Here is a 24542-nt window from a genome sequence, read left to right as displayed (position 1 = left end):
AACACTTCTGGCAACAGCTGTAAAAATAAGTTGCCATTGACTTGAGCATGGATTAGCTATTGTTCCTCTCACAGTGCAGTCTCAAGCAAACACTGACTATATATATATATAAATATATATATATATTACATCTTACAGCAATCCCACAGAATTGTTCCATAACCTCCATGCCCAGAGGAGAGTCCACTTATTTAAAATGCATGATTCTTGGTGTGCAAAGTGAAATCTATACAAAAAATCCCACAGAGTACTGTTGGGAGTATCAGTGTGACCCTTTGGAGAGTGCTGTTCTAATACAGGATACATCAAAAGATAGACACAGTCCCTCTGTTTGAAAACTCTGCCAGCAGATGCTTCTCTGCAGTTCCCTGTTTTATAAAATAACCAGTGGCAGAAATTGTCACCATATGCTTGATGTTTCATCAAAAATTCAACCTGGCTCCTTCTATATACTTGTATATTTTTTCAAAATGTGTACATTTCTTAATTTTACTCCTTTGCCCATATATTTCACACCATTAATATTATCAACCACATAAATTTTACTGGTAAATCTTGTAAGAACACTGAAAAAATAAAATTGATTTTTTTCTCCCAAGTCTTTTTCATCAGTATAGGCTTCATCTTTAAACAAGTGACTTTGATAAGGCCAAGTTCTAGTCTTTAGAGAGAAACACTACACTTATTGAAGTTTTCCCCTCTTTTTTTTTTTGAAAACATTATTTTGGGAGACCAGGGTGTGAGAGTTCAGGGAATAATGCATTCCAATATTGCATTACTTTCTTAAGCAGGAGAAATCTGTTCTCATCACCTGATTAGTTGCATCCATACTTTATTAAGGTTTGATGGATTTAGGGCGACCAGATCAATATGTTTGGAGAAATCACTACATGAAGGGGCAATTCCAAGCAAAACTTTCTGGATTGAGTCAGTGCAGTCTTAAGCATGATTTTTTTTCCTAGTGTATGAAGAGCTATGACTAACCAGAAAAGCAGCTTGGTTTGTAGATTAAAGCCTGGGCTGCTGTCAGCTGGGAGATGAAATGCTGTGCTTTAGGTCGGCACAACCCACGTTTCAGGGACTTTTCAACCCAAGCTTTACCTGCTGTACCTGCCACAACAGCAGCTCCAGTGGAATATGATCCTTTCAGGCTGAGATTTATTTCACTTCATTCTAATTAACCTGATTACTATCTAGCCATACACATCTGTTAACGTGAGACACCAAAAAACCCACACGTTTCTATCGTCATCTGCAGAAAATGCCATGACACTGTCTAAACATAGCATGCTGCCAGGGATTTGAAATGTCAGAGGAAGAGGGTGAATCAGACTATCTGATTAAAAGAGAGTGACAAGAGTTAGGAAAAGGAGATTACTGAACTGTGCAGGGTTACTGAGTTCTGCTTAGATTATCGGAGAGAACCCAGCAGTTAAGTTTGACTAACACAGTACAAATAGATAATGGACAAGTTCACACATATTGATTGCAGCATTAGCCCAAAGAACAAAACACACACTTGAGCACAGAGATCATTAGCAAGATGCAATATTGACCTAAGTACTTGCTATCAAAATTCAGGTTTAACTTTCAATGAAGTACACAAATTAAGTGGATTTTGGTTTTGTGATTCAAACTTGGGGAAGAACCACACAAAAAAATGTATCATAATATTTCTTGTGATTTGGTATAACCTTTGCCAAAAGCCTGGGAGAAAAGAACAGGGAAGGCTCTTATACCAATTGCAGTGATCTTAGTAGAAAACTAAGGTGGCAGTGGTATCATAAGGCTATTATTAATTCAAATCTCAAGAGGTGCCAGTCAAGAATTAGAAGTTACTTGTCATAATCACTTTGGAACTTAAAATCTGACCAGAGCACTTTTATATCTGGAAGCAACGTGTGACTCTTACAAAGAAAAAGAAAAATGGAGGAACAGAGAAATGGAGAGAGAATTCACTGTTATTTACTTAATCTGAGTCAGTGTTTTGCTCTGAGCTAACTTGCTTTTTTTTTCTCAGATCTCTACCTAAAGCAGAGGGAGAGATCCCAGACTGCTGAGTTCAACCTCACATGAATGGATCAGCTCAGGAAATCTTGCTGGGAAAATCTCTGCTGTGCCACATAATTGTTCTGTGACCCTTGTTAAGTAACATCACCTCTGTGTGTTTCCATTTCCTTGCCCACTTCTGATCAGCTACAAAATAAACATGTCAGGGTAAGGACTCTTCCTACCACACACTTGCACTTGTCCCTTGGGAATTCTGATTTCACTTGGAATTGCAATTGTATAACCAACTAAATTGAGCATAACAGTTCATTGAATTATGGCAAGATATGAAAGACCAACAAAAGAAAGAATTAATAAATTTATCTGATTTTTTTTAAAAACCCTATGAGAAGATTTAGATAGTGCCATGAGTAGTGCTGAATAAATGTACTTAGCTGAAAACCTTATTTATTTGATTCTTATAAGCAGAGATGCCACTTCTAAATGAATGGCTCCTTCCAAGATGACACAGGAAAAACTAGATTTTTTTTTTCTTTTATTTTTATCCTAGTGACATTAGCCTCACCAGTATCTGTCCCAGATGGAGGTCTGGTAGCAGATGTCTGCCTGTATGCAGGGATCACTGACCTCTGCAATCTGAGCTCCATATTAAAGACTTTAAGAACGAATCTTTCTTTTAAAGAAGAACATAACCTCTTTTTTTCTGAAAGAGGAAAGAAAAACCCATGACAACACAAACTTTATTTTATTAAGATCCTAAACCTCTATAACAATTAACTTCCACTCACTTCCCTTTGATAATAAAGTTTTACTGTTATTCTAAGGAGAGTCCAGGATAATGAATGCAAATTTGTACCTGAAAATTTAGGGAAGTTTTATTTAAAATTTCTATTTTCACAAACCCAGATTCCCAGCAAGATCAGAATTACAGTATTCTGTCTCAGACCTCTTGTGATTTAGAAAATCTAAAAGGTCGAACCAGCAACATTTCTAACTCATCATCCCTTGTTTGGTTCATCCTGTCTTTAAATCTGACAGTGATGAGGCTGCTGTGAAGGGGCTGCCATGAGATCATGCAAAATGCACCAGTGGAGCTTAATGTGTGCAATGACAGAGGTACAGGAAATAACTAATTTCTCATTTTCTGCCTCTTCCTCTCTTTCCTGTCAAAATTCTAATTACATTAAAAAAAATGCATTTTACTGACATTGTGTCAAGTAGTCATAATATTACCCAATATAAGTGTTTGACTCTGGCTCCCAGATAATAATGTTAATGAGATAACACAGAGCAGAGGGAGTGTGGGCTGCCAAGCCTGTTCAGCAAGCTACAGAACACTTCTGATGCAAATTGTTTCCTCCTGGACACAACTGCATTTGATTTGAAGATTTCTTAGTGTATTCATTTTCAGGCTATATCATCCAACATGCTGCTTGTATCATCATCACTTTGCACAATCTTGCTTTCTGCCAAAAAGAAGTTTCAAAAATAACATAAAGTCATGATAGAAATCAGGCCATATTTACAGGCCACTCCACTGTTCTTTCAGCACTGCCTTGCTCCAGATTGCATATGCTCAACCATCATTTCCAACCTTCATCATTCACCTCTCTCCAACAGCAGTACTTACATTAATTGTCTTTGGAAATTATTCTACTGGTTTGCACCATCCTATCCAATATGCATTTTTCGTCCTTAAAAAAAAAAAGTGGGATTTGCCCTTTTAATGTCTTTGGATTTAATTGAAGCACCATCCTCTGCTCTTTCACTTAGGAAAGGAACTAAAGTAGATCTTACTGGACAAAAGCAACCTCTCATCAGACCTCTCTTTCTAAAACCAGAAAAAAAATAATTGTATTGCCTCCCATTCTACTTTAATTATACCCACACCAAATGTCTTCAAGTTAACCAGTTTAAGAAAAAAGGCTTTGTAGTAATTGCACACTCAGCTGGGCTCTTTGTAATTCTGTCTCTAATGGCCTTGGAGGTCCCTTGACTCCTAGAATTCTGCACAGACATCAGGGACTGGATAAAAGGGATGCAATCCAGTTGGTGAAAATGCAAAACTGAACAGAATCAGTTCCTTGCCATCCTTTTTCAGAGGCTTTATATGTGCAGGGTCAAAAGAACAAACGACAAGTTGCACACTATTTGCATTCCTTAATGAACAGCTGGAGGCAATTGGGACATTGTAATAATGAAAACAACCTAAACAGAACATAATTTAAAATAACTTTTTTGTTTATGTGTTTTAATAGGGGAGTTAACACCAGAGACACAGAGACCATGCCCTTCTATTTTGAAAGTGCTTTTACAATGACCTTTTCATCCTCCAAGACACATTCTGTATGCCAGGCAACCTAGGCAAGGATTTACGTTCTCTCTTTTGATTTACAATTAATTTGTCTTATTTTCAGGTAGGATAATATATTTATAACAGGCCTTCCTTATGATGTTCTCCTCCCTCTTGCATTTCAACATTCAGTAGCCACAGGGATTTTGGATTTTGCAACCACGCTTCCCAGAGAGTCTTCTGTCTAACTTTTCATTTCAGAGGCAGGAACTGCACACCTGCAGTTAGGGTGAAAGTCAGCACTAAAAGCAGAAATTACATTTCTTTCTTCTATATGAATAATAAATAGAATAAATACAGGATTAATGTCATATTGCTTTCCCTACTACTATGTCTGAATTTCCCCAGAGGCAAAGTGAATTGTGATCTTTTTCCTTTAACAAAACAAGCCAAATAACACATCCCCCTAAAACCAAAACACAAAAATCTCCTAAAAAAATCCCCCAAAAACTAACCAGAAACACCACGAAAAAACCACCAAACACCCACCAAAATGAGGATTTTAAAAAAAAATAGTTAAATCCCAGAGAAGTGGTCACAGCACTGAGCCTGACAGTATTCAAGAAAAGAAAACAAATTCCTCCCACCACCTCCTTATATAATTTAAAATCTTCCAGTGTTGTGCTTATTTTTCTTTTGAATAGTGTTCTCTGGAGATAACAGTGGTTTCCCCACACAAATCTTTACAACTGATTCTTTTCTTCCTTTCAGGATTGCCAAATAGAACTGTTCTGTTCCAGAATATACAGGAGGAACCACTCTGGATACTCATCTCTCACTGCTCTCCCTGGAACTGAAACAAGGTGCTGACTGCAAGGGGCCACTTAGAAAAAGACTTTCATCTCCTCCAGTTCTCCCTGAAGCTGGTTCTGCCTCTGCTCAAAGCACAGGAGACCCCCAGCTCGGGGCAATGCAAGAAAAATCAAAGGTGGTGGCTTTGCTAAAGGAGGGCAATTCCTCATAAGCTTTTCAGACAGGCGAGTTTTTTATATTTTAGCCTTCCTTGACATATTTCTGACTCCTGTTTGGGACTGACATGGCTGTTGAGCACAGGAATCATTCCTGATGTGCCTATCAGGAACCTGACAACAGAAGGAATTAAAATAGGAATTAAAATTAAATTGTGTAGGACATAACTGAACTGATAAACCCGGGCACACCGGGTTAGAAATATTCTGCAAGGTACCAAGAAAATGAATCAAAATTTTAAATGTAGTTATATCTTTTGTTTTACAGTAATAATGTAATACAAAAAAAAAATGAAACTATCCCCCCTCTGATTGAAGTTATTAACAATGATTCTTTATCAGCTTTCATTTTTAGCAAAGATGACCTCAGAAAATCTTTGTCATTTTTTTCTGCAGCTCTGGAGTGTAAACCAAGACAATTGAACCATTTTAGTAGCAAGGCTGGGTGCTCAGGGAGGAACTCTCAAGTACTATTATCGCTGATAGCATCAAACACTATAGTTTGTGCTGTGTGTAGCAGTTTTGAAATGTGTCATGGAGATGGAGTGATTCATACTTTGTATTTTTCTTGACAATAGATGTTAATATTTTCTGGTATTTAGAGTGTCAGCTTTTTGACAACTTATATTGCATTTTGGGCTTGCTGGCGTTTTTTCTTGTGTTATCTGAAAACTAAATTGTGTATGACTTGGTACAAAATGAAGCCAATCACTTGACTACCACTTCTAGCCTCTCTTCTTGTGGATACTTTCACAAAATAAATATTCTTCTGAGAAGGCAATGAAATCTTGGGGGGTGGGGTGGGGGTGAGGGGATGAAAGAGAAAAATGGGGAAAAAAGGAATCACAAAAATGTTTGCATTTTAGTCTGAACAATGAGTTTTGAAGGTTTTCTTGAGGGGAGAAAAGCAACATCTGCTAAGTCCTGGTCATTAAAGCACTTCACATCTTGTTTTCATACTCACATCTAAAAAAATCCTGCTATGCAAGAACTAAGATATAAGTTAAGACACAAAGAAACCCAAGGTCTTCCTCTGGCATCTCACCTCAGAAAATTCAAAAGTAATTCCTGAAAATTGCGTAAAAACTTCCATGGAAAAGTTGGGATAGAATGTATTCAGACATAGGCTTTCCCCAAATTTTCATGTTAACTTCATAGTGCCCTCCAAGGCCCCATGCAAAGCTTCCAGGTAACACTAAACTGTAACAGTAAACACTTAACTGTACCTGGGGAAAAAGAAAATCACAATATTTAAGTTTGACTTCTGCTCTTTTAAAAGCTACACTTAGCCCTTCTTGCTAGGAAGGAGCAAGACAAAGTAAGTCAGCTGTAAGGCTCTGAAGCACACACCTATTTTACCATAGCAAAGAACTTCTCATACAATGTTAAGGGGTTGGGAGGGAGCTGAAAGATTTTTTGAAGCATTGTCGAAGAGCAACAGAATACGAAAGTTCATACAAAGGAGAAGTGTCAAAATGTGACATTTCAATAACGAGGAGGGAGCGTGGCTTGTTACCAAGCTCAACACACAAAGGACAAAGAATTACAGACCAATTCCAGAACTGCAGCCTGGTCTCATACACCCTAAAAGGATTTGCCTTCAAAGCTGGCTGTGACATGCCAGGACCACGTGGGACAATAGAAGAAAGGGACAAGGAGACTGGCAGAGCTGCCGTGTTTGGTCCTGGTGTTAAGAGCCTTTCACAGGTCGTGTTTTGCCTGCAGAAACTCTCTAGGAGCAAATTGCCTCTCTCAGCTCTCAAAGCACACCAGCTAATGTGATGAAGGAAAATCTTTCCCTCAATCCCAAAGGAAAATTATCCCCTGCAGATCCTTTTGCTCTTTCCCTTTCTCCCCTTCCTCCCACATCACGTAGCAATAGCAGCTCATGAAAGCGTAGTGGCTGCTCCTATCAGGGGGAGGAGTATTGGGCATTTACCAATAAAAGTTCATCATGTGACCACATTTACAGTAACAGACTTCCCCAACAAAAATACACACAGTAAAAGCAGGTTCCAACTTCCCCAGGAAAGAAAAGAGACCTAGTGGACAAGAGATTATTACAAACAAACTTATAACCTGGTGATTTCTCTGTTATCTCTTTTCAAAAAACTGATGCTGGAAAAGTGAAGCTAAAGAGATGTGGGGTAAATAACAGCACTGCTTAAAAAATCAACCCAAAGATCTTAATTAAATGAGGTCAAAGTCATGGGAGAGAGTCAAGGGAAAGGTCTATAACCTACTAACTTCATCTCTGATACCTAAAAAGGCTTTCTGTTCCAGAAAGACAAAAGATTATTGCAAAACTTTTCCAGTTTCAGTTGTCTCTGCACAGGTCAGACCCACAAACACACAGAAGAGGAAAAAAAAGACAAGTAAGACCTGAGGGATCAGTGACCACTACATACCTGCAGGAATGAAAAACAGTCACTACCCAGAGCAGAAAAACACCTCTAGACCATCTCTGAAATTGTGGAAAACAACTGGATATTATATGAAGACAACTGTAAAAAACACAATTTGAAAATAGCCTAATTTATGAGGCAGGCTCAGAAAGATTCTCATTAACTAAGTCCAGTAAAAAGAACAAAGAAGAATAAGATGCCACAATGGGGAGGCTGTGATTGCACACAAACACTCATAAGACATCTCAGTTTGCAAGATGGATTCTGTAGTTTGGCTAATTCAAAACCATAATTTCCAAAGGGAGTTATTCTGTCCAGCATTAAGATCATGCAGGCTCCAGGGCTATAACATGTTTGTAATCCAGCAGTGGTGCTGATGATGATGCTGTGACTAAATCCTGCAACAGGCAGCATGTGATAGCAGAGTTCTACTTAGTGGGAATCCAGTGAACACATCCAGCTGATATCCAGGCAATGTAGCCTTTTCTTGGAGCATGGGTGCCACAGCTGTAGTCTCAGCTGTCACTTCAGAAAAAGCATGGCCCAGGCTTGGGGACCAACTTCCTCCACACCAAATACTGAAACAAAAGAAAAACTAACAAAAAAAGCCAAATAAACCTCCCCTAAAAAATTAGTTCCAGAAGCAAAATCTCTTACTCTCTGCTTGCCAGCAGAGGCTGGTGCCCTAATTTCCAGTCTGCCAGGATTTTTTTCTCCTGCTGCACTTCTGACCACTGGCAACTACAGTGCCCCAGCACCAAGTGAGGGACTGTGTCATACAACACAGACATTGTCATGATAGCTGTGTCCCTCTCCTGACACAGTTAAACCCTACAGCCTGAAAAGGATCTGGAGCTCCCACGTGTTTCTGGGTAACTGTTTCAGGCACCAAAGAAGAAATTCCACAGTAACATCACCCTGTGAACACACAGTTCTGACCTGTGAAGACAAAAGCTGTTGCAATTTTTTTTCCAACTCTTTGGCCTGCACAAAGGCATCTGTCTGCTTCATCAGGCATTACTGAGATGACATGAACACAAGGTTACCCTTAAAATTAACTTTACCATTTGTCATACACATCCTCTTATGCCAGCAGCACGAGGTGCAGTTGCTTTAGGCTCTTTTTAACAATTTTTCCCAAGTACCACCTCTGTAGAAAAAGTCTAATCTTTCATACAATAACTACTACTACTTGTGGTATTATGGCACCCATATCTGACTCATCCTGCATAAAGAAAAGGGCAAATCTCCCTCATTCAATAATTTCTGCATCAAGCTCAGCTGCTTGCTCTTGAGGCAGCTCCTCTTTTAGAAAGAGATGCAGTTTTGATCAAAGACTTCCACTAATGGAAAATCTATCATATTCCCTGAATGATGCATTCCAATAATAAAATACTTTGGCTTCTGAAAATGTGCATCATCTTTCCTGATCAAATTCTCTGACTTTCAGGCTCAGCCTCAGGATCTTGTTATGTTTTGTCTTCATGATAAATGAATTCCCAATACCAAGCATCTACTCTGTGTGGAGTAGATACGTCATCCCTTGCAATTTCTTTGAGAAACAAAAGCAAAGAGAAGAAAACAGGAGCTAAAAGAAAGCCCCCATATAAATTTGTTTAAGGTTGGCTCACTGTTTTTAGACGAAAAATGAGTCTCTTCTTGCATCATCTCCTAACCAAGAGTCTAGCACAGAAGTTCAGATTTAAAGGCAGTCAAAAGGGAGATGCTTTACATACCCACTCCTTCTCCCCCCCAAAAAACAAACCAAAAGCAAACAAACAACAAAAAAGGATCTAATAATCTAATAGAAGACCTTTTAATCATGTCCCTTCTATGGGAAGATAGACCTATCAGAGCTGATTGAAGTAAAGAACTTCTGAGCACATCCACCAGATGGGAAATACAAGGGGAAATCCTCACGTGCAAGATTACCTAGGAATTCTCTTTCTAATGTTCCTACAGAATTATATCATGGATTTACAGTGCTCTTGATTATGTAGAGTAGTAGTAAATAAGCATGGGAACTTCTATCCAAGTGAGATGAAGCTACACAAGTGACCAAGGAGGTAAACACAGAACACCATTTTGCCAACACAACAGGGCTACTGATGCTTAAAACAAGGTGAGAAAAGGGTGGATTTGAGGAATATCTGGAAAACACACAGAAAAGGAAACATCTTGTAGGCTGATTCTGACTGGTCTTCACCTTTTGGGAGCAGCATCAATCTTTAACAGAGCATGATAGCTCCAGCATCAGAGGAACAAAGCACTAAGCTGGACTGAAAGCTTAGTGCTTTCAGTATATATATATAACTGACCAGCAAACTTCTCCACTTCATATCTTCAGCAAAGAGTTCACTACAACCACACAGAAAATAACTCTGTAAAATGAGTAAATACTCCCCTGATGGCCCAGAAACAGAGGAAGCCCCAGTCTCAGGAAAAGATGCAGAGGCACACGAAAACATTATCTGACATGGATGAAATTTTCAAAATCAGAAATGCTGCACAATTTTAATGGTAGCCAATGGGGAGGAGAACTTAAGTTCACATGGATATTTCAAGTTAATCCATGACTGACTTGGTTTTGGGCATGATCATTGTAAAAACACATTGCTTTGGTCAAGCCAGACATATCTCCTGGTATTTTGTCTTCTATTTGAGAAATACCCTGGTCCTCTTTGCCAAACACACACTACTCAGTTGCAAAGCATTGGTAAAGGTTTCTTTTATTTGGTCAGTAAGAAAACAGCATCAGTACATTAATAACCAATGATAAACAATGCAGTTTAACTGTCCAGCACCTAGATATCTCATGTTCTAGCTTTCTTTATGTATACACACATTCCAGTAGTCTCAATGCATTTTTACAAGTTGGTAGCAGCTTATGTTAACAATTTGCACACAAACACACACACATGTATCTCAACAGGAATTATTTTGTATTATTCAGCCCAGCAAAGAAAACTTGCAGTAACTGGCATTTCCAGTAGCCATGCACAATTTGTGTGAACAGATAAGAGGGTCAGAAAAGAGGGGGAGAGGAAGAGACACAGGGAGACACAAGGAGGAAAGCAAGCAAAGCCACAAGTTAAAGACAGGCTGTTGTCTCCCAGCTCTTCAGGTAAAAAGCTAAGGGTTGTTAAGAGGCAGTTGTCCATATCATCATATGGAAAAGTCTCCTTGGCTAAAAACAGCTTCTAGAACTGCATTTGTAAAGCCAGACCAGCTGGGAGGGAAAGAAAAAAATAGCTGATGAAGAAAAATTCTAAGGGGCAGAGCATATTCAGGAGAATTAATATGTCCTTATCTGGGAAGTCTAGGCTCACCTAAGCTACCCTGGAGGAGGATGCACTTTTTGATGAATGAGTTTCTGTTCAGGTCTGTCCTTTGAGAATTGTGGTGACTACATGGGCTTGGGGTCACATAGAGATACTACAAATTCCTGCAGACCTACTAAGCAAGCCCAGATGGCACAAAAGGTACTGTGATGTGGGGTTTGGTACGACAACGGGAGAATTACAAAACTACCCAGGACAGTGAAAATCACTAAACCTCTCTCCACATGGACTGATTCAAGGAAAGACAAAGGCAAAGTGAGCCCTTTATCTTTGGTACAGTATTTCTCTGTATGCAGTAATTTTTTTTTTTTTAACATTAGCATAATTACTTAGGTAACCAACGTGGTTAGGCAACGTGTCTTTATACAGACACACTTTGAAGGTCAACCTTAGCAAACACTGTGGTTCAAGTCATTCTGAGATATTAAACATAACTGGTCTAACAGAGCTGCAATTTATTATAAAGTGAAAATAAGGACACTTCAAGAGGTGAAATAATTAAATGTATAATCAAGTTTCAAGTATTGAATATTTAGTCAGGAAATGTACAAAGATATCCTCCTATTGACTTAACACAGAGGTTCAAGGAATAAATCTGTTTGAATGCCCAGGCAGCCGTGGCTGACCACATTGTGAATGTCAGCTCATTGACTGAGGTACTGAACTCTTGCCATTTTAAACTTAGGCAAGTCATTAGCCATGAAGAAAAGCTAAGATTATTAGTTAACTGCCTGTTCAGTTGCAGGTACAAACATGGTACAATCTGATCAACCAAGCATAAATATTTTCTGCATTTTAGAGCTACACATGACATACAGAAACCCCAAAGGCTCTAACATCATTGCAGAAACTACGTAATTAAAATGTACTAATATAACCTGCAAACAGAAAGCAAAAAACCAAAAATGTGTGAGAGGCTTTTGGGGAGTCCCAGGAGACAGGTAAGGGGTACAAGCACGTGACATTCCACAGTACTGAGGGAGGCTGGCTGCGTGCCAGTGTCAGCCACTTAACTGCACCCTGCAAGAATTCAGCTGCAAATCTTTGCTTCCTTTTTGTCTTTCATATCTTTGCAAGGCAAAAGGCAAAGACAAAGTCTTTCAGCTGGAGTTCTTTCATCCAAGAACATTCTTCATCCAAGGCCAAAGGTTCACCATATCCTAAAAGGCCTTTGGATCTGCATGTTCAGTCATCTTCATCCAAACGCATTTCTTTGGGAGCATTATTCAGTCCTTGTGGTGGATCCTAAAAGAACACCAATAAAAACTATCTTCATTCCTTCAAATACAATCTTCAATGGCTTTATCTCTAGGACCACTGTATGAGAGCATTGTGTCGAAGGTGAAAAATGGATGCAGAGGTATTTCAATTAAAACCACAGCACATTGAAACATTTCTCTATGGTTTTTCGAGGTCTAGTTTTGGTCAACTCTCTAGCTAAGTGTTCCCAGGTGAAATAGGCTTTCTGAAAAACCACACATATAAACACAATATTTTTCCCCTGTGCTGACAGCTGTTTAAAAATACTACCTGTTAGCTTTCCTGGGACAATATTTCTGAGGGGATAAGAATTGTGATATAAGATCTTATCAGTATATTACACAAGTACAAAGCACTTTGAATATAAAACTCTAGAATATGAGGAAGTTCTGTATCCACTTAAATTGCTTTACTGGAGTTGGAAGAAGCAAAGTCTTCCCTGGGAGGAAACAAGCCAGTTATTTAATGGGGCACGGTAATGCTACAGAACACAAGCAAAAACCTGCAATTGTAACTTGGGATTGTCTAAAATAAAAAAGGTGCAAGTTAATAGTTGGTTTCAAAGAAAAACCTTTCTTTCACCTGACCATTGCTATTCCACATCATCTAGCTCACTTACATTTCCTCCAAATTCCTTTCTTATATATATTTATATATATAGATATATATGTTTTCCAATCCTTTCTGTGCTTTATAGAAAATATTTTTCCAGAGTCATCTATTCACCTCTTCCTTTCTCTTCCTTCTGTTGTTTTTCTCTTCAGGTAGCCTGTCCCTGCTACTTTTCTTTTCAATTCCATGAGACCCTGTAAGATTTTAGTCTTGGCCTTCCTCTCAGCATCACTCACAACTCTGTTTTGGTCTCCAGAGTCTCTTTGCCCATTTGGGATCTCCTGACCCTTTTCAGCCTAATTTCCCACAGTAAACTCCAGTTCTTTGCTTCATTATTTTTTATTCTTCACTTCTCTTCCCATCCCTCTTTCACCTAAAGCCATTGTAACTTCAGTTTTATTTCATCTTTTTTGGATGTCACCATGCTTCTGCTATTGCACCATCCTGCCAGACTCAGTCACAAACTGTTTCTAGAATAAAGGGTCAATTGTGCCTTGTTCTAACAGCATCTAAAGACCTAACTAGAGGAGAGTCAATCTTCAGCATGTTGTTAAAAAATAAACAAAACACCACAAAGCCTTTTCCTTAAAAGCAATGTGTTCAGTTTTCACTATTTTTTTACAAGACTTGAAATAATTAATTTTATTACTGCTGTATATCTGTAGCTTCTGAAGGACTTCCAGTAAAAACACTCACTCCAAAGCAAATTTCAAGTTTTGATGGTTACAAGAAAAGCATAAAACATGCTCCTGTCTTAGCTAAGTGAATCACAAGTGAGAAAAAGTATAATTCAACCCTAATATTTTAAAGTCCTCAATTTTCAAGGCAGCTGTGTAATTATTAGCATTCTGACTCACAGGGGCAGACACACACCTGATCTGAACAGAAGAGCAGACTGTGTAAGAGCTTAAAACTATAGCTGATTTTGAACTCTTCTGAGTTAACACTGTTTGGTCAGAATAGTAAAGGAAGGGAAGAAAAAAAAAGAAAGCTAATCTCAGGAGGTGACCACTTGAATGCCATTAAAATGCCACTCATTACATTAATGATGTAAAAGTAGACAGGAAGGTTATCTCAGTAACTTCTAGACAATTTTGGGTGGGAATGACCAGCAGTGACAAACAAGTGTTTGGTACTTTGCAGATGTCAAACCAGTAGGAAATTGAGGAAAAAGCACCAAATTCTGCATCAGTTCATGATATTTGTTCCTATCAAAAGTAATTTCTTGATCTCAAATTAGAAGCCATTTCCCCTGCAATGGGAAATAGGTCAGATACAGGATATTTATGGTGATTACTTTTCCTTTGGATGGAACGTAATCAATACCCCTCCTTATGTTAAAGCAAGATGATGGGGAGGAAAAAGGTGCTGAGGTGAATTTAAAGGCACTGAAGGGTTTAGAAATCAAATCTTTTATAACATTAGCTTTTTGAAAGTTGTTAACAAGTCATACTAGCTCAAACAGAAGCTTCCTATTGACTCTATTCTGCCTTCAAGGCTCAACCAAAACAGATATCAGATTTTAGATCTGATAAAAATCAAATGGGATTTGGTTTTTAAAGTTTATTATTCTTTAGTGTTCTTTGTTCTTTAGCTTTTAATGTGTAAACTAGATTTCTGTGTACCAGAGTCAATAGAAAACTTCTAGCTGAAAGAGGATAGTGATATAAGGTTCCATGTACCTTACTGTAACACCAAAAATCATAAGCTTGTTTTTACATCAAAATAAATTTAAGAAGAGAAATTAGACTGTGTGAGCAACAGGCTGAAGGAAGACTGAAGGCAAAATAAGAGAGCATGCTTTTAAATATTTCTTTCACAAATTTGAGGCCTATCAGATTTTGAACCTAGTATAACATCCAAGTAAGGATCATTTTTTGGGTGCTGAGGCCTTCCTAAATTTATTCATAACCAGATCTAAGCTGTTGGTTTCTGTCCTGGCACTGCCATTAAATAGTCCTTAGTTTTCCCCAGCTGACTTCTGACAAACAATAAAATCGAAAGGTGCCAACAACAAGCTTGGTGCTGGGTCAGTGTTCTCTCTGCAGTGTAAAAACAAACTGTGAAATGCCATGAAGTACTTGGAAGCACTCACAAACAATTTTCTCAGTGTTCCCCCTTCAGCACTGGAGGTGGCTGTGGGTCAAGCCAGTGCTAAGACAAATCTGAGCTTTACAGCTGTTGAAATACTTAAACCACACCAGATTTTTAAATTATGTCATAGCAGTGCAGTTATTACTTGCCTGCCACAGGATCTGCTGATGGCAGTTGAAGTTCTTATTCATCAAGGGGCCCAAATAATTGAAGCAATCCATCTGCTCCATGCACTCCCCCTCTGCCTACCCTGTGATTGCTTATTGCCATGTGAGTTTTGCCAGTGATGTCACACCTGAGCAATTGGTGGCCTGTTGGATCTCCTGAGAACTGTGCTGCGATGGAGCAGAGGTAACTAAAATATTCCACCTGCTCCAAGCTCTCCCTTTGCAAAAACCTGATGGGATGTGAAATTTGGCAGCGACTGTCATAACTGATCAAGCAGTTGCCAGACTCTTGCATATTTCCTGAAGGCTGCTGCTGGTTTTCATCATGAATTCCAGATAATTGAAATAATTGACCTGCTCCAAGGCCCTGCTTTGACTCCAGCATTTTCAGCATTGGGACATTTGCCTATTGTCATGTTTGGTTAAGAGCAGCAGAAGCTTTAATAACTCTTTCACAAGATGTCACAGCGCCACAGAGCAATCTTTTTTGCACAGTTTGTGTTACTGAGCTGCCAGACACCCTTCTGCTCTCTGCCCTCACCCCATGGCTCACAAATGCACTTGCAACGTCCACCCAAGTGTTAAGAAAGGTGTAGGAAGAGGAAACGAAAGAAAGCATGCAAGCAGTTGTGCAAGCAGGCTGATAATGGGAGTCCTCTTACTGCTCCCATGTGATGAGTAATTTAAACACCCCAGTGCTCTGTTGCTTAGATGAACTTCCATTAAGGTTTTTTTTTTTTTTTCCAGTAGTTAAGGAGCCTACAAATGTTTTACAAAGGATCAAATACCCAAACTTACACTTTTCACTACTTATTATGTTGCTAAAGGACAGACTTGCCTGTTGACTGATAAACAGATTTTTAGAATAGTCCAATTAACTGTACTAGCCATAAAAACCTTTGATGTGTTCTTCTGCTCAGGGGTATAGATCTTACTTGCAGTCAGATTATATTGCTTACTTTTATTTCAGAAGAACAAAAGCACCACATCCCCTCACTAGATCACATCCCACGCCTGAGTTTACTGTATTCATTTCAAGGAGGGATGATCAATTGTGATCATTGCTCTGCTTAGAATCTGAGCAGGTCACAGACTGACTGACAGTCACTGTAGAAGTCTTTCCAACACCTTCATTAAGATCTAACATTTCTGCAGCTGTACTTTGAGGCATTCTGTATTTTGCCCTGCACAAAATACAGATACAGACTTATTTTTAAAAGACTACTTCTGACACATCATCCACTTCTAACAATGTTCAACTTTTCTAAAGTCCAAGTTTTTCTTTATCTTAGCCTTTTCTTTTCAGCTCTTTATCTTTAAACAGATAACACTGAAACGAACAAAGAGAAATGCTGTTTTTAAACAGAAAAAGCTGCCAAATCTTATACACATGTACAGATAGTAATGATCTCCACAATATTACAGCTACCATTATCTACCCACCTTAATAAAATTCTGGGTTTTTAAAAAAAAAATTGAATGCAAATGAAACCAGTTCAGTAAGTCAAAATGATCTGTTAAGAATAACAGTTTACAAGTAAACTATGCCAGAGAAGGAATACCTTTTCCTTATCTTGCATCAAGCTTTTTAGACTAGAAAGTGCTCATTGTTTTTTGAGTAAAAAGGCTTGATGTATATTAGTTTAAAGATAAATCCTGACATCCAGAAGAAATTTAGGTTTCCGTCAAAAATGAGAGTGGATATATGCAGAGAGGGCCAAAAAGTCACAGCAGCTCTGTGGCCCAGAGAGGAGCTGGGACCTTCAGGGGGTCCCTTCTAAAATTCAAGTTCTCGTAGCAACATAACACATTTTTTCCCATTGAGAAATACCCTAATTAAAAGAAGGAACTCACCTAGTGGTAGTTTCAAATTTCAAATTTAGAGAGAACAGTTTCTCTAGGAAGACACAACACCCTGCTCCAGTGAGTCTTTGTCAATCATCACTTACTTGAGGTAAAAAGATGACAGAAAGGACACTGCTGTATTTATGCACTCAACTGTGGGGTGAGAGAAATCCACCTTTTGATGAAATAGCTTTCTTTTTTTACGTACACTGGTTATGATTGATTGTAGGAAATTCAAAAGGGTGACTTTACAGATAATTGGCCCTGACTAACAAAAGTAAACAACATTGCAGCTTTTTGTCAGCAGTGGGATGCAATTATGCACCATTAATTAAACTGGCATGCCAATGAAAGGTCAGATAACAAAACATGAAGAAGAAAGTAGTTCTGTACTTTGAGATGTTATTGCTTGAAAATTTTTGTGCTTATATAGCACTCTTGGAGTGGGAGGAAACCGTTCTTCATTTAAATAAGGTGAAAATTTGGAGTGAAATTCTGGTCTGTCTTAAATACCAGAACATAAAATAAAGGTGATGGAACTAAGGAAGGTGTTGCAAACTTTAAGGTATCCTTTCATCCTGCAGTGGCAGGTCTGCTCAGGAATGGGGACATCAGACAGAAGGCAGAACATTTTCACTTAGTAGGGGGTCAGTAACCTTGCAAGCACTAATTTAATTCAAAGCAGAAGACCTAGCTTTCCTTATGACTGCATATGCTTTTATTAAGATAATCTACTGCTCTCAATGTTATTTTTATTCCATGCCTTCTCCCAGACACCAGTCTGATTGCTCTTAGTGCCAACATCTCGGGAAGAAGATTTGCCATTTTTGATGCTATGCATCACAAAACATAAGTCACAATTAAGAAAAAGAACCAAAAAACCATCTTTGTTAGCAGTAATTTTTTTTTCCCAAGAGCAGTCACTTTTAGCTGGATTCTTCCCCGTCCATCAAGTTACTTTCCCCCAGCTGCATTATTTGCAGAGACTAATTTGGTAGTGAATGATAAATGGCAGCAAGCTTTGTGTCTTTGTACATGTATTCCAAATAAGCTAGTAAATAAAAGACACAGTAAATTATGACATCATCTCTGCATGCAATATATACAGCTTTTCCTAATTCTTTCAATTTTTCTTAATTGATTAGAAATAAATACACAACCTTGAAGGCCAAAAGCTTCTGAAGTAAAAGGCACACAGTGTTCTAATGTTTATCACTAATGGAGTCAACTGTGTCTCTTTGCCAGGATGAAAGAGACTTGCAAAGCTATTCCAATACTGCTGCTTCCTCTCCTAAAGTGGAACTGAGACTTGGCAACAGGTAAAGATGGGCAAAATTGTGCCAAAGAACATCTCAGGGACATGCCCTCTCCTTGGCAGGCTGGAGTTGGGTTAGGTGATCTGAGCAACAGCATTTGATTGCTCAAGTTTCTCAAAGCTAGAAAGTCTGGGGTCTTGGCAGGGACAGTGGTGGTGTTCTTTAAAAACAACAACAAAAAGCAAAACCAAGAAAAACCCCAACAAAACCCCAGCTAGTTTACCCCTATCTATCCATACTCATACATTGCCCTTTCCAAAAAGAACAGCAGTTCTTTCCAAAAAGAAGAACAGTTAAATATTGAAGTGATTAGATTGTTGACAAAGAACAGAAATGGACTGAATTAAAAATATTTTCATTTTTCTTCCCAGTTTAGTAGAGAAATCTTATTTTCAGCACTTCCATTTCCCCTGACATACTAAAAAGCCTGATTCTGTTTCCTTCCCTCATGTTATTTCAACTTTTCACATAATTACAGAGAAATTGCTAATGGTCATGCTGAGCCCTTAAATCTAACTTATCAATAAGGCAAGTCAAACCTCCACAGCAAGTTAACTTATGCAGGATACATATTTCAATGCAGCACTCTACCATCACACTTGGTAACTTAAAGGCAAGCACTTAATTGCATGAAAATTTTTGAGAGAAAGTGAGGGAATCAATGTAATGAGATTGTCTTTGAAAAAACTAAGTGGAATAAGCATTGATAAAAATATCAAAGAATTGATGTTGAAAGTGAAATTAAGTCAGAATAAGGTAAGTCCCAATTCCTGGAGTTTAACTTGATGCAAAATCTAAGAAGAAGGGAACTTGCAAACTAGGTTAACCTCTCTTTCACTTTGCATTTCTTTTTACATTGAAGTTGTGGGTTATCTTAAACCCGTGGTTTTGTCTAACTGCACATCTCAAAAGGTAAATATCTCTTTTTTTTCTAGTCTCTCCAAGTTGCTAGAGAACACCTTTGATACTATTCACTGAATCCAGCCTCGTGCTTAGGCAGCGAATGCTACTCTTCGGTAATGGTTATCCTGAGCAGCTATAGCACCATTAACTTGTCTCAAATGCCCCATTTTTAGAGATTGTCCTTGTTAGGAGCAATTTTGAAAGAGTATAGAGGAGCTGAAAAGGACTGAGTATTTTAGATTAGGCTATTATAGTAAAATTGAGTATCCCAATCAAGTTCTTCGGTATCTAAACTGATTTATCACATCCCAGCCCTCCTGTGTTAAAAGAGGTCTGAAAAAAGTATGCACCAGAAATTTTGTAGCATTTCCTTTCAGGCTTCCTTCATCCCCACAGGTCAGATTCTGATTTAGATTAAATTATCTTCTAGAAAAATAAAAAGTCCTCTACCTTAATATTATCTTAGTATATCAAAGAGATGTGTCCGACATCTCTCAGGCTCAATCTAGTAGACAGTAATTAGGAGACAATGGGAGTGATTTTGAGAGAATTCCTGATTGTTTCCAAGGTAAGGAAGCAACAAAGAAAAAGACATTTGGGGCATTCCTTCCGAGGCAGCTCAACTACCACAGCACCTCTTGCTCTGATACAAAGCCCAGATTTCCTTCCAGCTTCTCTTCCAGCCAGTCCCACAAGAAGCAAGCAGGCATTTGGATGACTTCTGTGTGCCTTCCACCTCTCTGAAACCATGACTCATAAGATGAAAATGACCTTATTCCACTGTTAAAATTCTTGTACTGTATTCAGTTGTTCAGTGACCAAGTAAAGAGGTACCCACCACACACCATATATCATTAAGATATTTGAAAAAGCTTTCAAAACCAGCACACTCAGTACAAACTCCTGAAGAAAACCAGAGGTAAAAAGAACCATACACAAATGTAACTAATGGACCTAAATAAAACATATAGCCCTCCTGATTGCCACCTAGACAAGACTAATATCAGTTTTTAAATCTAGAGCTCTCTCAGAAGCAGAAAGTTCTACTTCTTTCCATGAAAGAAAGGCTTTTATTCATATAAAGGTGAGCAGGGCCATTCTCCTAATTTGCAAGAGGAATGCTGTGTTTACATGGGCAAAGTAGGGCCCTGGGCCAGGACTCGTGTTTAATAAGACAAGAGTGCATCTAATGGAATTTAAGGGTTTAATATTATGTAATTAACTTTTTGTCAACACAAATCAAAATAGTTAATGTAGGTTTTGTCACTGCAGTCAGAGGCAGGCAAGCAGGCCCTCGCTCTCCAGGGAAGCCCCTTTGACTCCAAGGGGGCTCCAAGCTGATCAGTCCTGGCATTCTCTGCACTGTCACTGCAGGCACATTCTTAGAGCATCTGTCCATAATCATCTGGCAGTGGGATGGATTTGCTCCTTTGCAACATTGAATTCTAAGAAAGCTTTATTTAAATGTGAGGGAAGATGCAAATAGTTATTAGATAGCCTTAGAAGAACATGATTTGATGGTGCTTTTCATCATAATATTGCTGATGATTACTCCCTCAAGTCTCTTCAGAAGAGGCTAGGACTTTTCACATGCAGCCAAGCTGCTTTCAAGAGGAAATGCAAGACTAAACATTCTGTTTTGAAATCCTGCATAATGATATGCATTATAGAATCAGTTTTTGTTGTGTGTTTTTCAATTTAGCATGCATAATTTTCAGTTTTGCTAGTAATACAGAAGGCTTTAATGCTTACTTAATTAGTCTAAGCTTGGTAATGCAGCCAATGAAAACGAAAGTGTTTAAGTTATATTAATTGTAAACAATGTTAACAGTTAATTTTCTGAATGATGGAGCAACATAAAAACAAACTTGAGTAACACTAGGATTAATTAATTGATTAGCTAGTTTCTGTTGAGAATTATATTCAATAAGAGTCTGTCAATACAAATTGCTATCAATTGAAACTTTATGAAGTGCCAAGAATAATGGGTTCAGGTGCATACTAGAGCTAGTTGTCATGAATGCCAATTTACTGCAGAGAAATGGATTGTTTATCACCTAATTTAATTTCAGACAGCTAACTCACTTGTAATAACTCATTTTAGCATTGAATTTTCAAGAACTTGAGTGTTGTTAGAAGCAGCAGCTTGCTGTAATAAGTTTGCAAATTTAAATTCTTCCGTACATAATTTAAAGCAGACTGTAACTCAAATTTGCCATTGACTACTTGGAAAATATTTAGCAATTTTATTTACCATCCAGACACCCCTGTTCTTCCCACTGGCAGCATGTTTCATTACAAATGCCTGCCTACTGCTGCAGTATTAGACTTGAGTCTGTGCTTTTAATAACACTGGGATGGATGCAGTGTCCTGTGTTGCTTCTGGCTGACTCAGCCAAAACACTCTGTGGAAGTACTTAATACACTTCAGGACATCTGGAGATGTCCAGATGCTGAAGAAGAAAATGCAGAGAAGACTCACAGCAGACAGAAAGGACACAAAAGTCCTCTGGTTTGGGCCATGGCATGGGCTTAGTTCATCCTGTGCTTTCTCCATCCTCTCTCTGAAGTGTTCTAGGGTATTTGATGGCAACTGGGAACAAGGAAAGTTAAGCAAAAAGCAGCCTATTTGGAGCCTTTGAAAAATTATGCAAAACATCAATTTCTTAAAGGCTCTGAGGAAGCTGCCAGCTAGAAATAATTTAATACTATGGAAATACCTTCCCATTCCAGATTTTCAACAGTCACTGAATTTCAGTTGCAATGCCTGAATAAAAACATGCAGTTACACTACAATGAAAAAGTGAGATGGCATAATAATGTAAGAGTTTATGAATCTGCATAAAGCTTTACATCCAGGAACCATGTCAGTCCATGCCTACCACTTTAAATATACATTTCTTCAAATACTATCAGCCTTTTTTCCTTTACTTTGCAAACAAGGCATTGAAACAAATCAATGCTCCAGCATACCTGCAATAGGTATCTGACAGAGCCCAGCACCTTGTACTCACAGCTGAGTGTGAAAGTTACTGCAGGGACCCCACATCAGTGTGCAGCATGCTTGTTAGTCAAGGCAGATCCCATTTCAAAATAACTACTGTATTAACACTCTCCTGTAATCTGAGACTTCAAGGAAGATCAGCCACACTTGCAAACAAGCAGCAATAAAGTAAAATATTTAGAAATCCCTTTCAACTTTCCTTTAGTAACATAAATTATTTTAATAAAATAAAAAGTCCAACAGCAAAAGCTTTGAAATGCCATCTCAAAAATAGGTCAGACTCTTACTTCCTATCTTCTCCCTTACAGCATGAAAAGCTGTCTGTGCTTTGCCTCATGACTTCTCTCCTTATGGGAGCTTCCATAAATCATTTCTGTTAGCAAAAAGTAATCCATGGACTAAGCCTGTCCTAGAGCTACAGACTGAGCTTCCACTGGGAAGATGCTGCAGGCTGAACACAGATGTTGACCAACCTAGTTAAAAATTGAACAGCACATAAGCAGCACTACAGCACTGATGTGGTGCCACTGTTTATCAGAAATCACTCAAAACCTCTTCCTAAGTGAGGAAGTATTTTAACTCTAGCTTCAAGTCAGACTAATAACATGACATTTTACTTCAACTCAGAACACTTCTAAAGTCTGATATTCCCCTCCCCAAGAACATTAAATGGATTTTCCGGATTCACAGCTACAGTGACAAAAATGAGGAGGTAATCACAGATTTAATTTAAGATCATTACCCAAGCTAACACCTCACAAATCTGTGCTGACATGAATCAAATGGTTATTCCCACCTGTCAGCAAGAGTTTGATAGCTGAAAGGCAGGGGGAAATATGGTATTTGACATTTTCCTTCTAGCAGGAGGCTCAGTTAAGAGTTTATAAATTTATTATAAACACACAAAAGAGGTCAAAAGAAAATTATCCATATTCAGTAAATTAAGATAATAGTTGAACCGATTTAAAATGTACTCTCCACCCCCTCAGGATATTGGGAGCTTAGAAAAAACTTACTGCCTCAGCTTTGAAACTGTTTTGAAGGTATTTTCTGTAAAGAAATATGTTCATACTTCATTAGTTAAACTGCTACAGCAACAGAATAAAAAAGGTCATATTTCAAAGCTGCAAGGCATTAGCACATGACGGAAAACCTATGAGTGGATCTTGCTTTCAGTTCAGCACCAGAACTGACTGACCCAAGTAGAAGTATACATCAAAATACAGGCAGGTTATAACAAATTGTGTTTGTGATGAAGTAAAAGCTACTATTTCTACTGCCATCCTATAACAACTGATACTTGAGCACATACAAGCCATTAATTTAATCATTACATGGGAATAAAGTCTTTCTAATAAAGCTTTCAGATTATAAATAACATTGATCTGTATGAAATTGTTATTTACCATTGATGGGCACTGTACAAGACAAAATTCAAGAAGATGTTTGCATCACAACACAGCTGAAAGCAAGGTCCTACCTAAACACTGAATGCATTCACTCCTAAGGGGGAGCTGGGAAACAGCAGCAGACAAGTGCAGGGATGCTTTTACACAGATCTGTAAAATTATGATTATTTTTGACCAGAACCTTACTAAGAATGAAGCCTTAAAAAAACCACAGCAGTTTATGATCAACTCTCAGATTTCATCCTTTGGTGCTGCTGCACAAAGTAGACAGAAAATGGGGAATTGCAGTGCATTCAAAGAAGAGCTCCAGAACAAACTGGAAATATGCTTTAAGTGTCAAGAACTCTATTTGCTTTACTGAACAACTTTTAAAAGACCATTAAATCAAAATCTACAAGTACCAGTAAAAGCTGAAGACTCTGAGACATAATGGATGAAGGCAAGACAACTTTAAGTGGCTCTTAAATTTATCACAGCTCAAGTTGAGGCATGATTTTAAATAGACCATAAAAAACAGGTGAAAAGTATTAACCACTGGAAGACTAGGAAAAAAAAAAGCCCCAACAACAACAACAAAACCAAAAAGCAAACTTATTTCACTGATACCTAAGTCCAAAACCAAATAAATTCTTGTTGGTACACAAAGAAACTTTCACACATTCAGAATTTACTGCAGTCTAAAAATAGTTAATGACTCCAGTGTTTCTCTCTTACAGAAGTACATGCAGGAAAACAAAAGAAAACATTCTTCTGCTCAAGTTTCCTATGGAACAATGAAAAATTCAGGATTAATTAAACCTGGTCAAAGTACAGTTTTGTAACCTATTTCTATTATATTTCTAGAGAGAGGCAAAG

The 24542-nt window shown here is 38.2% G+C and overlaps 1 protein-coding gene across 3 annotated transcripts in view; it reads right to left on the bottom strand.

Moving 5' to 3' along the window:
- The window catches only part of ATRNL1 (attractin like 1), a 431089-nt gene that overhangs the window by 74796 nt on the left and 331751 nt on the right, over window positions 1-24542 (bottom strand). Inside the window, exon 29 of one of the 3 annotated variants that reach the window (XM_084210859.1) lies at window positions 10545-12322. The exons of the other annotated variants lie outside the window; for them this stretch is intronic. Coding sequence (XP_084066985.1) covers window positions 12263-12322 — 60 coding nt within the window. The 3' untranslated portion in view covers window positions 10545-12262. Of the gene's footprint in view, window positions 1-10544; window positions 12323-24542 lie in introns of those variants that run through there. 3 annotated transcript variants of the gene reach the window in all.

Source organism: Fringilla coelebs (assembly GCF_963513975.1).
Source record: "Fringilla coelebs genome assembly, chromosome: 8".
Lineage (NCBI taxonomy): Eukaryota > Metazoa > Chordata > Aves > Passeriformes > Fringillidae > Fringilla > Fringilla coelebs.
Note: the sequence above shows the minus strand (reverse complement) of the source record. Positions and strands in the feature narration are given on the sequence as shown.